Source organism: Eretmochelys imbricata, chromosome 3 (genome assembly GCF_965152235.1).
Source record: "Eretmochelys imbricata isolate rEreImb1 chromosome 3, rEreImb1.hap1, whole genome shotgun sequence".
Taxonomy (NCBI): domain Eukaryota; kingdom Metazoa; phylum Chordata; order Testudines; family Cheloniidae; genus Eretmochelys; species Eretmochelys imbricata.
Genome location: NC_135574.1, coordinates 188,675,374 through 188,691,285, shown reverse-complemented (window position 1 = coordinate 188,691,285; position 15,912 = coordinate 188,675,374). Strand labels below are relative to the sequence as shown.

General features: G+C 42.9%; 1 protein-coding gene across 1 annotated transcript in view; it reads right to left on the bottom strand.

The window, feature by feature from the left end:
- Window positions 1–14,334, bottom strand: part of VRK2 (VRK serine/threonine kinase 2) — a 68,688-nt gene extending 54,354 nt beyond the window's left edge. Inside the window, exons 1-2 of the mRNA XM_077813968.1 lie at window positions 14,146–14,334; window positions 12,864–13,004 (exon numbers count right to left, since the gene is read on the bottom strand). Of these exons, the coding sequence (XP_077670094.1) occupies window positions 12,864–12,999 (136 nt within the window). The 5' untranslated portion in view covers window positions 13,000–13,004; window positions 14,146–14,334. The remainder of the gene's footprint in view (window positions 1–12,863; window positions 13,005–14,145) is intronic.
- Window positions 14,335–15,912: the final 1,578 nt, after the last annotated feature.

The following is a 15,912-nucleotide window of genomic DNA, read 5'->3' as shown; positions in this document are numbered from 1 at the left end:
CCATAAAGTTTTGTTCAGTTACAAACATTTCAGAGTGACGAACCACCTCCATTCCTGAAGTGTTTGTAACTGAAGTTCTACTGTACTTTCAGTGGAATGTGTCAACCCAATCTTAACTACAGAGCCACGAGAGCACCTCTACTACATATTCACACCAAACTTTTGTGAAACTATGTTATATTAAAATAGACTAATCGGTTTTCTATTTCCTAAACCATTCAGTCAGTTGGGTCTCTATGTATGCTTCCAGTCAATCTGTTGTCATGATAAAGAGACTCTACTAGAGTTATGCCCTATGCCATGCTGCCAGATGGGGTTGTCTGCTTTCCCTATTTCAATTTAATCTGGCCCTTGAGCCTTGATTGCCACTCTGGAATTATTTGTTTAGTCACTGATCTGAGTTGTGGAGAGTGCAGATACAACCCATCCAAGGAGGAGACCAGTGATTGTGCCTCTTAGTGCAAAAAAATTCAAAACACTAACTGAACATATTTGACAATTACAGGCTACAAAACAGAATCCCTTTGCACAATAGGCATCTATTTTTTTCTGACCCTGAGAGAACTCTGTTCCCTTGGATGTCACTGAAGCATACGGGGCCACATCAGGAAGAGAGGATAAAAAACCTAATTTGTTTTAAGATTGATCTTAATAAATTTATGGAGGGGACAGTGTGTTGAGATTGCCTAAAATGGCATATGGCCTATCCGGAACTGCTATTAGCAGATATCTCCAATGTCGAAAGATGGTAAAACAAAGGGGGAGGACTCTTGAGTTACTGAAGAGAATTCTTTCCCAGGTGTCCAGAGTGGATCTTACCACATGCAAGACTTATCCACACTGACACATCATTCCATCAATTGCTATTAGCCAAGATGGTCAGGGATGCAATCCCATGCTCTGGGTGTCCCTAAACATCTGACTGCTAGATGCTGGGACTGGATGACAGGGGATGGATCACCTAATAAAGTGCCCTCTTATCTTCACTCCCTCCATCGGAAGATAGGATACTGGGCTAGGCGGACCTTTGGTCTGACCCAGTACGGCTATTCTTTTTTTCTTATGCTCAGGACCTAACTAATCACTAAACCTGGGGTCAGGAAGGAATTTCCCCCCACGTCAGATTGGCAGAGACCCTAGTACTTTTTTCACTTTCCTCTGCAGCATGGTGCACAAGCCACTGGCTGGTTTGAACTAGGGTAAATGGTTGATTCTCTGTAACTTGAAGTCTTTAAATCAAGATTTGAGGACTTCAGTAACTCAGCCAAAGTTTATGGGCATATTACAGGAGTGGAGGTGGGTGAGGTTCTGTGGCCTGCAATGTGCAGGTGGTCAGAATAGATGATCGTGATGATCCCTTCTGGCCTTAAAGTCTATGAGGGAAAGAGGGTAAATTTAAAAATATATATATCATACATGGCAAAGTATTACAATGTCCAGTGCAATATCCTATACAGACTATAACAGGAGGAATGTTTAAAGCAACTATTTGTAAATACTGATATACCCAAAGTTGCTCATGTTGTTAGCATTGTGACAGACATATCACTGTATTGCTTTTTATTAACCATTTATATATTGAATATACAATGTTGTAGCCATGTTGATCCCAGGATATTAGGGAGACAAGATGGGTGAAGGAATATCTTTTATTGGACCAACTTCTGTTGGTGAGAGAGACAAGCTTTCAAGCTTACAGAGAGCTCTTCTTAAGGGCTTGTGTGTAAGCTCAAAAGCTTGTCTCTCTCTCACCAATAGAAATTGGTCCAATAAAAAAAAAAATACTACCTCACCCACCTTTTCTCTTTATGTTGGGAGGCAGTTGGATACTATATTTATCCACTATGGTCCACAAGTGAGGACGACTATTTTTGCCTATAATAAACATAATGCATTTTTTAAAATGGATTATTATGCAGTTACTTAACAGACTGGAAAGGCTCCGAAGGTTTAACAGCCTGATTATACCTCACAGACCAGCACCACATACTCTCCTGCAAGTTTAGCCCATAGTTAATTACTCTATAAGACACATAATTAGCTATGTGCTAAGCTCATTCTATGTGGTAGCACATGGCTATACATAATACTACAATCAGTTAAGTCCTAGACTATGGGCTAATAAGCAGACACCCTGTAGGAGAGCAGTGCTGGAATGCAGGAGCACTCTGATGGCATATAAGTACACACAGAGTACCAGGCGCACTATATGGTTGGACTATGTTAGCAAAGGTACTCCAAAATAATATGGCAATTGTGTAATTCTCCAGATTCTGGCTATGGCATACACATTTTACTTACACTAGCTGCAAAAAAAGTGGGATGCATTGTAGTTCAAGAATTATTTTTGAAATGTATCTTGAATCTCTAGAACTTTTGCTTTCAGCATTGGTGGAAATATTGTTATAAGTTACAACTACTGCACCAGAGAAAAGTAACTGAAGGATGACCTTAAAAATACAAGCTGAAATAAGGTCTACATTCTTCACCACAATTTCCAATTACTGTGTCTAGGCAATGCAGAAAATATGATATCAAATTAACTCATTTCCAGAATTTCCTAGCTTTGCCCAGTGACAGCAAGCTGGGCTAAGATCTCACCATCAGCCTTAACTATGAATTCATGGAGTTTGTTGACTTGCACCACAATTTTAATTAATCAGTCTTTCTGTGTTTAAATATGACAAGGTAACAATAGAATTTCTGGATGAACTGAGATTCCCTAGGACTGCATAGCACAACTGCATTCAGCGTGACAAAGAAACATGCCAGTTTTATTTGCCAGTTCAAATGTGCCAGCTTTAGTTTCAGCAGTTTAATCTGTGGCAGTCATGTTTGGAATATTGTGAAGTATTCACAATGGTTCTCATAAAGATCAGTTTGTAGACAAAGTTTACACAGTGGAAAAGAAAAGCAGTGTATTTGGCAGTGAGGAAAAATATCCCTGTTCCTGTCCACAGCTGGTCTCAACGCTGCTGCTGGCTATTTGGGAGATAAAAGCTCATATTGGAAGCATGAATAAACTCAAGAAGCCTTTTTATCATCTTTTGCCATGTTTTCCAGGGGATATGAAAATGTGTAGTGATATTGTCCTCTCAGCTCTGTTTACACAGGAATAAAACAAAACCCATGATTCAAAAATTAACACAGTACTCAAAAGCTAGGGCTAAGAACTGCAAATTAGTTTATATAAAAGTAATGAAAAGACTAGTGAAATCCTGGCCCCACTGAAGTAAATGAGAGTTTAGCCATTTACTTCAACAGAGCCAGGATTACACCCACTGTGTTTAATGTAAAGAAAGTTTTGATTTATGTAAACATCCTAAAGAATCATTTTCAGAACACTGGCTTGATCATAAATAAAAACAATCAGCAATGGCAATAATTAAAAAGACTAAATATTTACCATCTACAGTTGTTAAATTATTGTGGTATTGTTGGATCATATTAAAGAAATTCTATATTAAAATCACAAATGAGTTTGATTCCCCATAGTTTAAATTCCAGGGTATTACTAATTAAGAGGTCCCTTCGTTTTTGGTACTGTTTCTCTCCCTCTGTGTGTGAAACTTGCAAGCTGCTAATTGTGTTAGTACATTCTAAGACAGAGTCTGTTCTCAAAGCAATTCTTTGTAACAACCACTACTCACACAGAGAGAGACTCAAAGCAATACCCTGTAACAACAGAAACAGCACCCAGAGACCCCCCGCCCTTTTGTTGTATTCATCTCGTTTTGTTAACAATTGTGATTAAAATAGAGATAGAGGATGCATGTGGACAGATGCTTGGTGTGGATAATAACTGAATGATCAGGGAGGTGCCAGCCTAAGAATCCAGTGTCCAATAGCTGAAGAAGGCGTCAAGTGGAAATAACCTGAGGGCCCCTGGAGGGCAGACTGGAATCCACCCAACAGCCTCAAGAACGGGAGAACCAAAGAACAAGATAACATCTGGTAACATGGAGCCGACAGGAATGTGCCATCTCCTGATTGATTCAGCAACAGCATGATGAAGCAATTCCCATAGACTGGCATAGGAAGAGATTCTTATAAAAATGGACTCTAGAAAGTGAAAACTTTGGGGTCTGATTCTGCAAACCAACTTCCAAGAGCAACAGATGAGCATCTGACAAGGCCCTGCTCCCTCCTCATGTCCAGGCCACCTGGCCAGTGGCTTGGCATGAGCAACTCTAAGGCAACCTTGCAGAACCTGTGTGTGTGTGTGTATGAATGAATGTGTGAATAAATATGAAATTGAATGGAATGTTATAGCTATAACTAACTGCTTACTATGATTCTTTCTGTATTCACAATAAATCTGGCATTTTGCCTTCTCCCTTTTAATAAGATCCTGATGGTTTTTATTTTATTGGTATAACAGTATTACCTATCAGAATGCCATGCAGAAACAACACCTAGTTTTAATAGAGCCCTTTGTATTTTTCCCCTTTTGTTTTCTTTCAATATCTCATGGAATTGATAATTTCAGTCCTTCAAGTCTTTACACTCTAAGTTTCCTGAGAAAGGACTTCTCATGATTTTATCCCATGCGCTATCATTTCCTGGCTAGACTAATTTCTGAGAAGCCTTTAGAAATGGTCTCTCTCTCGTATTCCTTTGTGAATTTGGGGTTCTATTAAGCAGATATTATATACACAGGCCTTTAAAGTAGAATCTTGTGGATTTGGCTTCTATAGCACCTGGCTAAGATATTCAGCAGAAAACTGAGCTCCACGGCAAACCTATTTTGTGGGGCATATGTAAATGCTTCCAGTACAACACAGTTCTGGTGAAAATTTTATTATAATTTCTGTCATCTTTTAATGAAACTTTAATCCTAATTCACCAGAGCCAAAATTTTGCCTTCCAGAGCTAAGACAGACACTAACTTGCAAAGTTAATCTAGCTGAGCTGGAGTAGATAAGACATATCCTTTAACCTCAAAAAGAAAAGGAGTACTTGTGGCACCTTAGAGACTAACCAATTTATTTGAGCATAAGCTTTCATGCATCCGATGAAGTGAGCTGTAGCTCACGAAAGCTTATGCTCAAATAAATTGGTTAGTCTCTAAGGTGCCACAAGTACTCATTTTCTTTTTGCGAATACAGACTAACACGGCTGTTACTCTGAAACCTTTAACCTCAGGAACAAAAGCCGTTTCAGCATTCTTGAATGGGAGTCCAGGCCTTTAACTCTTAAACTTGATGCATGCACTGGTTTCTGGAATGACTGCACTCCTGCTCATCTGCAAGGCTGACACTGTGACCACTCAGAAGGTACTATGTCAGTTTCAATACGGCATAGGTGCTGATCAAAAATGGATTTAGAGGGGCACCTTGCATATTGCAGCAAATGCCATATCTTAGGGCAGAAGTTCCTCCTGTTATCATACAATACCAATTCAGGGACACATGCTTCATGGCATGATATATCACATTGCATCTCTAGATGCTCATGGCCATCAAAGAATTCATTTCTGCTGATTCTCCTCCTTCTCCCTCCATCTCCTTACTTTGTATATATCTTTATCATGATTTGCTACAAACTCAACATATCCCGGGCAATCTCCATAGTACAGAGTATTATACCTTTAGGAAATCACATCGGAAGTAAGTCTATAGCTGGACCTCTTTTCTACCCATATCTTAACACATGCAAAAAAAGTTATACCTACAGTAACATCCGACCTCCCTACTCCTAACTACCATCTAGAAATGGACCAGAAATCTCTATGCCTTCACCTTTCATCTTCGGAGTGAAGACTTATGTTATGATGTAACCATCTAATGAATATGTACAAAGGACGTACAAGCACTGGCAGTGGTGAGGAAGGAAATTTCTAGCTTGTACATGGATGTTGAAATGCAAAGCAGACTTAACAATGATGCTAGAACCTTAACTGAGTATTGTGTGATGTTTTTGCATTTAAATTTTCAGCCCTAACTGTGTATTAAAGAAGTCATTGCTTTGGGAAATAGAGAATGATTTATGTAAAGACCAGCATCAATCACTAGCCATGATAAGGAAGATAAATGAGTGTCTGGTATTCTCTCTCACTTGCACCCTTCTAAACTTTTCTTTAATTCTCCCACGTACTGCCACTATTCCCTAAAGGACTTTAAATTGGGCATCGTATCATGGAAATACGGTATTGTTCCCTGTTTCCTTTGCTTTTTTCTCTCCCATCAAATGAATAGGAAGATTCTGTCTGAGCTCTATCATGGTAAGCCACTGGTAGAGTGTAGGTAACAGAAGGAAAGCTCTAATATGGATCACCTAGGTAGGACAGGCTTGTCAACCACAGTACTCTTCCTCGGCATAAGCAGTAGCTTGAAACTGATTCAGAAGAGCACTCCTAGACGGTTTCAAATTGCTTCCAGCAATGGAGGGAAACTCTGCTCTTCAGGAGCGTAGGGAGGAATCAGATTGCTGGTAAGCCTTCTGCTGTTAGAGGGACTCTAGAGAGACGTGAAAATTAAGAGGAAGAGAAGGTGCAGAGCAAAGAGGACACTTGAAAGTGAAGGCAGAAATATGTAAAAGGGAAGAGCATTAGGGGCAAACACAAGCACTTTTCTATATAGAAAAGTTTAGGTGCCATATTCCTGAAATGGCTGAATCCAAGTGCACCACTGAATCCAAGAGCTCAGGGTCAGTTAATAGCTTTCCACAGCTTTGATTTAGTGAACAAAGCCTTCCAGGAAATGCATCTGTGGTAAATATATGTTGCATAAGTAGTATAAAATTTTTCAAGTACATTGTTAAAGATTAATGGAGTATGGCGTATACTTAATAAGGAATTAAGCTGTAACAATGCACATCAAAAACTTTATACTACTGCTGTAAAACTACTTATTAAAAGATACAGCCAGCAAAGTTAACCTTCATTTTTATAAAATTGCTGTGCTGTTCACATTTTGCAGACATTCAAACCTAGCATATCCCACTGTGTGGCCCATTTTGTTCAGTTCTCTAGAATTTCCTCTGGATTAGCTCCTCATTTCAAGTTTAGTAGTTACTCCACAACACAGAGCAATATATATACATATGAACAGAACTCTACTTCTCTCAAGAAGGGGGTGAAAAAGACATATCTCAGCCACAGGACTACCTAAATGAGACCTAGTTCTTATTCATTAGTATGTATTTCTAAGGAACTGACCATGTGAAGTGAGAACTCTTGAACACCACTAAAGACAATGGGATTAGAGAGTGCCCAAATCTTTGCAGAATCAGGCCCAAACTGAGCTGCTGGCTGGTGTTATTTCAGCCACAATGTCTGTCATAATTAGGGCCCTACCAAATTCACAGTCCATTTTGGTCAATTTCAGTCATAGGATTTTAAAAATCATAAATTTTATTATTTCAACTATTTAAATTTGAATTTCACAGTGTTGTAATTGTAGGGGTCCTGATCCAAAAGGGAGTTGCAGGGGGGTTGCAAGGTTATTGTAAGGGGGGTTGCAATACTGAGACCCTTACTTCTGTGCTCTTGGTGGTGGCGGCAGCGCTAAGTTCAGAGCCAGGCAGCCGAAGAGCAGCGGCTGCTGGCCGGGAGCCCAGCTCTGAAGGCAGAGCCACCACCAGCAGCAGCGCAGAAGTCAGGATGGCCTGGTATGGTATTGTCACCCTTACTTCCACGCTGCTGCCTGCAGAGCTGGGCCCTCAGACAGCAGCTGCCCCTCTCTGGCTGCCCAGCTCTGAAGGCAGCAACACAGAAGTAAGGGTGGAATAGTATAGCATTACCATCCTTACTTCTGCACTGCTGCTGGCGAGGCGCTGCCTCCAGAGCTGGGCACACAGCCAACAGCCGCCGCTCTCCAACTGCCTAGCTCGGAAGGCAGTGCATAAGTAAGGATGGCAATATTGCAAGACCCCTAAAATAATCTTGTGACCGCCCTGCAACTCCCTTTTGGGTCAGGACCCCCAATTTGGGTAACGCTGGTCTCCCCTGGGAAATCTGTATAGTATAGGGTAAAAGCACACAAAAGACCAGATTTCACAGTCTGTGATGCATTTTTCATGGCCGAGAATTTGATGGGGCCTAGTCATAATGAATATGAGAAATAAGATTCCTTGTTTTGGACCTTTCTTTACAGCACAGAGTCAATCTTTGCTGATAAGTCTGATCCATTTCCTGTTTCAGCTGAGTTATGCACTGCTGAGTCAATCTGCTATGTTCCTCTTTCTAATTTCTGTGTTACAATTGGAACTAAGCCTCCATCTTAGTGCCATATCCAGTACCGGGTCTCCCTTCTGAGAGAAAGTAGAGGTAAACAAGAATGACTTTTGCAAAGATTCTACCAAACAGCTATATTTTTTTCCGGCTATTCCTGCTATACTCATTAGGAACACAAAACCAAAATATACAAGGGCCCTAGATTGCAATATCATTCCATACCACTCCTCTGGCTGCTCTCTGCCTCAGCGTGGTGGGATTCAAAGAGCATTACACCACAATAGTTGAAGTCATCTGTGTGGTCAGAAAGAAAACCAGTAAAATCTGCATGAAACATGTACCAATCTCCATGCAATATACCATTTACAAGGTCTTGTATGGTTTTCCTGTAATAGGAAATGCCCTAGTAGATTTGGTACACAATTTTTTTTGCTTTAGATTGAGAATTACTTACACTGAATTATTCCTCCTTCACTGTTGCACCAGATGTTCTAAACATGTACCCTATGAGAGTAATCTGGGTTCCACCGGAGAAAAGTGTTGTTATAACAAACAAAACCACATTCTCAATTCAGTTTCCCCTCATCACTACATCAGAGTCCCATGAATCATTCTCACTTCTCTGTGGGAACCTTTGTAAGTTTCCATTCCCCAACCTTCCATTACTTTCTTTTTCCCCCTCCCAACAAATAATCCTTGACTAGCAATTTCAGGAGGCATCTTGACTTCATTCCATTGCTCATGCTGGGGTATATTTTCTTATGGTAATGCTTCCTATATATGCTCTAGACATAGGATCTCTCCAAGGCAACTGACTGATGTTTAAGAGAAGGTCATAAAAGAAATCATGTACATCAAAAGAAAAATGTAAATATCAGAACAGCTCTGTCCCTCACCTCTTCTGTGACTGCACATTTCTGAGGGGCCTTGGTTACTGATCTCACCCTGGGAACAGGGGTGAAAGTAAAATGCAGCTCTTACCAGTACAGGGCTGCTCTGGCCCCGCCCCAGAAGGGGCATGGCCTCGGGCGTAAGGGGTGGGGGGGGGGTCAGCGTTCCCGGGCCCATCCATCTGTGCTCCCTGGCCCGCGCTGCCCGGGGCTCCAGCGGCAATTTAGAGGGCCCGGGGCAGCTACTTCTTTTGCTCCCACCCCCCGTCAGCAGCGCTGCCCTTTTTGCACCCCCCATTGGCTGCCCTGCCGGGTCATCGCTGCACAAAAGGGGCAGTGACGTTAAAGTAGCGCTTTAAAGTCAGTTGTACGGGCCGGTACTGGAGGCTACCTTTTACCGGTATGCCATACCGGCCCATACCCCCTTACTTTCACCCCTGTCTGGGAAGGCTATGAATAGAATTCTATAGAACGGAATGAGACAGAGATAAGACAACTAGGATTTTTTTTTTGTTCTCTTGGCCTTGAGCAACAGATGCTGATCAAGCACCTCCCAAAAGAGTATATTAAGAAAGATTAATATTAAGACAGAATATTATTGGACACTGGTGGATTAAAGCAGAGTTTGCCTGCTTCTTCTTTTACTAATGGAACATATGGGGAAGCAAAGGACTGGAGTAAAATATGTCTTAATGTGGATTAAACTGAGCATCTTTTGGAGAAGCCTCAAGCACATATTAGTTTGTCTCTGTATGCTTAAATGATTGGCAAGTGGTACAGAACTGAATGTATGAAGAGCAATCAGAAGCAGTGGTATTTAGGTTGCTAATGAAATCATCTTTCTCTCCTCTATGCAGTCATACAGTGGAATGGATGCCATCCTCTTTTCCATTCTATAAAGCAGGACATCTTGGTTAATGGCAGCCTTGTTCACAGTTTTTCTTCTCAGTTTCTTATGACTGAAATGGTAGATGTCAGAGTGTGCAGATAAGATTGATGATTTTTGCAATAATTTACAACCACCATTGCTGAAGGAACAGTTTTAAGGCATCCATTTTATTTAGAGCACTAATATACCAGTCCTCGGGTAGAACCAGTCTCCAAGAAGTAAAATGTGGGTTTTCGTGACTGTGCACAGTCACTATCCAGCTCTGTGCTTTGCCACACCAAACACAAGGAAAAAATATGGAGGAATTCGGCTCAGTCCCAGCTGTTCCTGAGCAGCAAAGCAAATATCTGGAACAAGGACATCAATGCATGACAGATGGAACAGAAAAAATGCAAGAGACACTACTGCATCTATCATCAAGAAAACAGTGGCACATACTTATGGCTGAATAGGATGTCACGAACACCCATAAGTCCTGCTACAGAAAGTAAAAGCTTGTTCCACATTCACCAAGGCTCCAGTCATTTTCTCCATGTGGGCAAACTCCTGTGCTTCTGCTTCCAGTGTAGCTCTGTGTGGGCAAAGAGGATCCACCCATGCAGAAGAAGTTGCAATTAAAAAGACAAAAGAACTGAGAAATAAGTCATTTGGTACATGGCGCTTGTTCTAATGAAAAATTGACTTGTTCCAGGGGTCTAGAAACCATGCAACAAGGAAAGCTTCTGCTGTCTTCAAACGTATTACCATATAATGTTCTAACAAAGCAATTTGTATGAGCTAAATGTCATAGCACATAAACAGACAGAGTGGAAAATAGAAAATAAAGAAGTGGCACAAAGAATGGATGCCAAAAAAAAATGCAATTACACTTTCCATGACAAAATAAATGGAGAAAAATTAAAAAGGTACAACAGATTTTTGTATGTGCAATGCACATTCAATCCATGTTTTTTTTTTTTTTTTTTTTGAAGTGCCTTGATCAGCAGGTTTTGAATATTAATACCCCAGGTCTGGGAACACTAGTTAACATACCGCTATCTAACTTAAGAAGAGCATGTTTGCCTTTAGGGATGATGGGTTGTACTGATGTTGCTATTCAGGACTAATTCTTCACTGCTCTCAGTACAAGCTCAATGTAGTTCCTGACAGATTTTCATTGTAGACTAGTTCCCATATTTATCCTGCATGTGTGTGGTACAGGAAAAGTCCATCATGCTGCTTTGTAAACAGATTTTTCTCTTTTATACAGACCAACAGTAGTAATTTACATGTTGATATAAATGATCCCGAAGTGTTTTACAAACTATTTATCACTTTTTCACCACTGAAAAGCAGCTACCTCTGAATAGAAATATAGCATCTGTTGAAGAGCATGCAGCTATACTATGCTGTCAAGGTTCCTCCCCCACTCTGAACTCTAGGGTACAGATGTGGGGACCTGCATGAAAAACCTCCTAAGCTTATCTTTACAAGCTTAGGTCAAAACTTCCCCAAGGTACAAAATATTCCACCCGTTGTCCTTGGACTGGCCGCTGCTACCACCACCAAACTAATACTGGTTACTGGGGAAGAGCTGTTTGGACGCGTCCTTCCCCCCAAAATACTTCCCAAAACCTTGCACCCCACTTCCTGGACAAGGTTTGGTAAAAAGCCTCACCAATTTGCCTAGGTGACTACAGACCCAGACCCTTGGATCTTAAGAACAATGAACAATCCTCCCAACACTTGCACCCCCCTTTCCTGGGAAATGTTGGATAAAAAGCCTCACCAATTTGCATAGGTGACCACAGACCCAAACCCTTGGATCTGAGAACAATGAAAAAGCATTCAGTTTCTTACAAGAAGACTTTTAATAAAAATAGAAGTAAACAGAAATGAAGAAATCCCCCCTGTAAAATCAGGATGGTAGATATCTTACAGGGTAATTAGATTCAAAAACATAGAAAACCCCTCTAGGCAAAACCTTAAGTTACAAAAAAGATACTCAGACAGAAATAGTTATTCTATTCAGCACAATTCTTTTCTCAGCCATTTCAAGAAATCATAATCTAACACATACCTAGCTAGATTACTTACTAAAAGTTCTAAGACTCCATTCCTGGTCTATCCCCGACAAAGACCAGCATACAGACAGACACAGACCCTTTGTTTCTCTCCCTCCTCCCAGCTTTTGAAAGTATCTTGTCTCCTCATTGGTCATTTTGGTCAGGTGCCAGCGAGGTTACCTTTAGCTTCTTAACCCTTTACAGGTGAGAGGAGCTTTCCCCTGGCCAGGAGGGATTTCAAAGGGGTTTACCCTTCCCTTTATATTTATGACATATGCCATTTTGGACAAGTGAAGAGTACCTTTTCAGCTGAAACTGCTGGAAAAAGTGTGGCTTTAATTCATACATAGCACCAAAGTTAATACTACTATTGCTATAAAATGTGTAATTAGTTCTTTAATGACCAAAAGCTCTGTATCTTGATTTTATGTCTCAGCTGAAAGATGGCACCTTCAACAGCCAATGCCCCTAACAGCACTTTGGAGCACTGGATCAGTACTGACTTGAGTTACTGTCACATACTGAATCACCATATCCTACAGCATTTACTATTGCTACTCTCTGGCAATCTTCTGCTCAAGCGCTGCCCCATAGGTGCCCAAGGTATATGCTTCACACTGCAGGCTCTACAAGCAGTACTCTGAACAATCCAGGAAAGAATCATGCAGTTCCTTCAGGAAAACTTCTCAATCACCTGAGCATTCAGCTGAGTGCTGTTTAAGATCGTGAAACACATTCTGGCACCTCTTGTTGTTTCTTTAGTGGATTAGCAACAACTTTTTTTTTAAACCATTTTGTTTTAAAGGATAAAGTAGAACAGACAACTCACAGAAATATTCTCGTAATTAACACTCATGCTTTACCTAAATAGATCAATCCAAATCCTCCCTGGCCAATTATATTGCCCAGCCTCCACTCTTTTCCTTCAGTGTCTTTCATTATCATTCCTTTGGGAAGGGGGACAGGGAGCTTGCTTTTTCTACACCCTTTAGGTGGCATCACACCTTGAAAGAAAAGAAAATGAAACCAGTATGAAAGAAAACGAAACCTTCCAATTCCCTTGTTCCAAAACGAAAATCATAGTTAAGTCTTCCACAGCCTTGCACCTGAGTAATAACTTATTCCTATGCAAAGAGGGTTTAAAATGCTACCAAATGGGAATGGTAGTGTTTTATTCCAGTTCAAAGTGAAGGTAAATGACTACAGGGAGGCAAAGCCTAAACAACGAGGGGGGCAATCCCATTCAAGCAACAACATTATTACTAGGTCAGTGGCTGAGACAGAGGGATGGAAGGAAAGTTGCACTGAAAGAATCTACAAACATGCAACCTGGCATGAGTCCACTGTACAGCCTTTAAACTATGAGTTGATAGTTTAGGAATCAGAGTAACAGCCGTGTTAGTCTGTATTCGCAAAAAGAAAAGGAGTACTTGTGGCACCTTAGAGACTAACCAGTTTATTTGAGCATGAGCTTTCGTGAGCTACAGCTCAGTTGTATCTGATGAAGTGAGCTGTAGCTCACGAAAGCTCATGCTCAAATAAACTGGTTAGTCTCTAAGGTGCCACAAGTACTCCTTTTCTTTTAGTTTAGGAATATGCACCATTATAAAAATAATCAGTGGACTACAGAACAACCACCTGAGTCTGCACTCTGTTCTTTATTAAGCTCAGTGAGTTGAGATGCATCATCCCGGGTGGCTTTGGGGGTCTAAACATCTGGTTTGAAATACCAAGACCCCACTCTGGAACCATGTGTTCGAAGGTGGGCAGGCCTGACTGAGAGGGAGCCCTTTATCCTTTCACACAAGCCCTGAGTTCTTGCTGTCAGTGGGATTTTTCAGACTCTCAAAGCACTTTACACAGGTGGCTGGTGCTATCTGCCCTGCACGGGTCTCTTACACCTTTTTCCGGGGCTGACTTTGGCCTGAGTGGTTCTCTTAGCCCACCCCACAGCTGCTCGCGATGGCGAGCGCAGCCGGGGAGAACAGACCGGCTAAAGGAGACGGCAGCAGACTGGGGAAGGCTGCCCAGGTGCTCCTACTCCCCGCTCTGCTCCAGGCGATTTCCCAACAACTCCCCCAGCTTCCCTCCCACCTGCAGCCTTGCTCCGGCCGCCCCAAGCTCCCTCCGACACCCCCGGCTCACCCAGCTCGTTTCAGAGAGCTGCTCCTGCTCTCCACCCCCCGCCAATCCCCGCAGCTCTGGGGGCTCCTTCTCCCCCGCGGGCTCCTTCTCCAGGGCGCCGCAGCAGCCACAGACTCTTCCCAGGCCGGTCGGATCCGCGCGGCCCCACCCGCTCCCCGAGACACTAACCGCCCCGCCTCAGGCCGCCGGCGCCCCCCCGCCTTCCTCGTGTAGCCGGGCCGGGCCAGCCTCGGAGCGGAGGAGCAGCGGCCGGAGAGCCCAGGAACCCCGGCGGCCCGGCAGTCACATGGGGGATGAGTGACAGCAGCCGGGGGAGGCGTGCGAGGAGCCGCGCCGGGTGCGGCTCGGGGAGCGGCTTCCTGTGGGCTCGCCCCAGTGCCCGGCGGCGGCGGGGGAAGCGCCTGTGAGAGACAAGCCGCGGCTCAGCGGGAAAGAGTGCGGGGTGCGCCTGATGTGCCCGCTCGTCCGAGGGGGGGCGGGATTGTCAAACAGTGGGTGTCCTACCTCGCATTGGACGGGCACACTCGGAACATGCCCCGCTTCAGCATGAAGTGTTCTAAATATTAAACCAATACTAGCGAATGAAATAAAGTGCCTGGCTGTTTGGGGGCCACATGTTCCCTGCCCTGTGGAAACGCTGGGGAGGCAGGGAAGCCCTGTGAGAATCAGGAATCATAGAATATCAGGGTTGGAAGGGACCTCAGGGGTCATCTAGTCCAACCCCCTGCTCAAAGCAGGACCAATCCCCAATTTTTGCCCCAATCCCTAAATGGCCCCTTCAAGGATTGAACTCTGAACCCTGGGTTTATTAGGCCAGTGCTCAAACCACTGACCTATCCCTCCCCCCCAGAAGTTCTGTGCACAACATTTAAAAACCTTGTGCATTTTCTTAGACTATCAGGGTTGGAAGGGACCTCAGGAGGTCTCCTAGTGCAGCCCCCTGCTCAAAGCAGGACCAATCCCCAATTTTTGCCCCCAATCCCTAAATGGCCCCCTCAAGGCTTGAACTCACAACCCTGGGTTTAGCAGGCCAATGCTCAAACCACTGAGCTATCCCACCCCAGAGGAAGACGCTCTGAGAGATGCGTCTGTCATAACGGCTCGTACTCTCTGGAAGTGCTATAGTCAGACTATTGGAGTCCACTGTAAAGAATTCTCACTGGAGTGGTGACTGTAGAAGGGGGTGTAAGGTGTGGCCTATACTACACATATTTTTTGAAGGGAGCAAGAGAAGGATCCTTATAGAAACCAAAGAGTAACTGAAAATTAGCAAAAAGAAAAGGAGTCCTTGTGGCACCTTAGAGACTAACCAATTTATTTGAGCACGACTCCAGCGAGAAACTGCTGAATTGGAATTCATTTGCAAATTGGATACTATTAATTTAGGCTTAAATAGAGACTGGGAGTGGCTAAGTCATTATGCAAGGTAGCCTATTTCCTCTTGTTTTTTCCTACCCCCCCCCCCCCCGATGTTCTGGTTTAACTTGGTTTTAAACTTGGAGAGTGGTCAGTTTGGATGAGCTATTACCAGCAGGAGAGTGAGTCTGTGTGTGTATGGGGGTGGGTTTTTGGAGGGGGGTGAGGGAGTGAGAGAACCTGGATTTGTGCAGGAAATGGCCTAACTTCATTATCATGCACATTGTGTAAAGAGTTGTCACTTTGGATGGGCTATCACCAGCAGGAGAGTGAATTTGTGTGGGGGGTGGAGGGTGAGAAAACCTGGATTTGTGCTGGAAATGGCCTAACCTGTTGCTCACTTTAGATAAG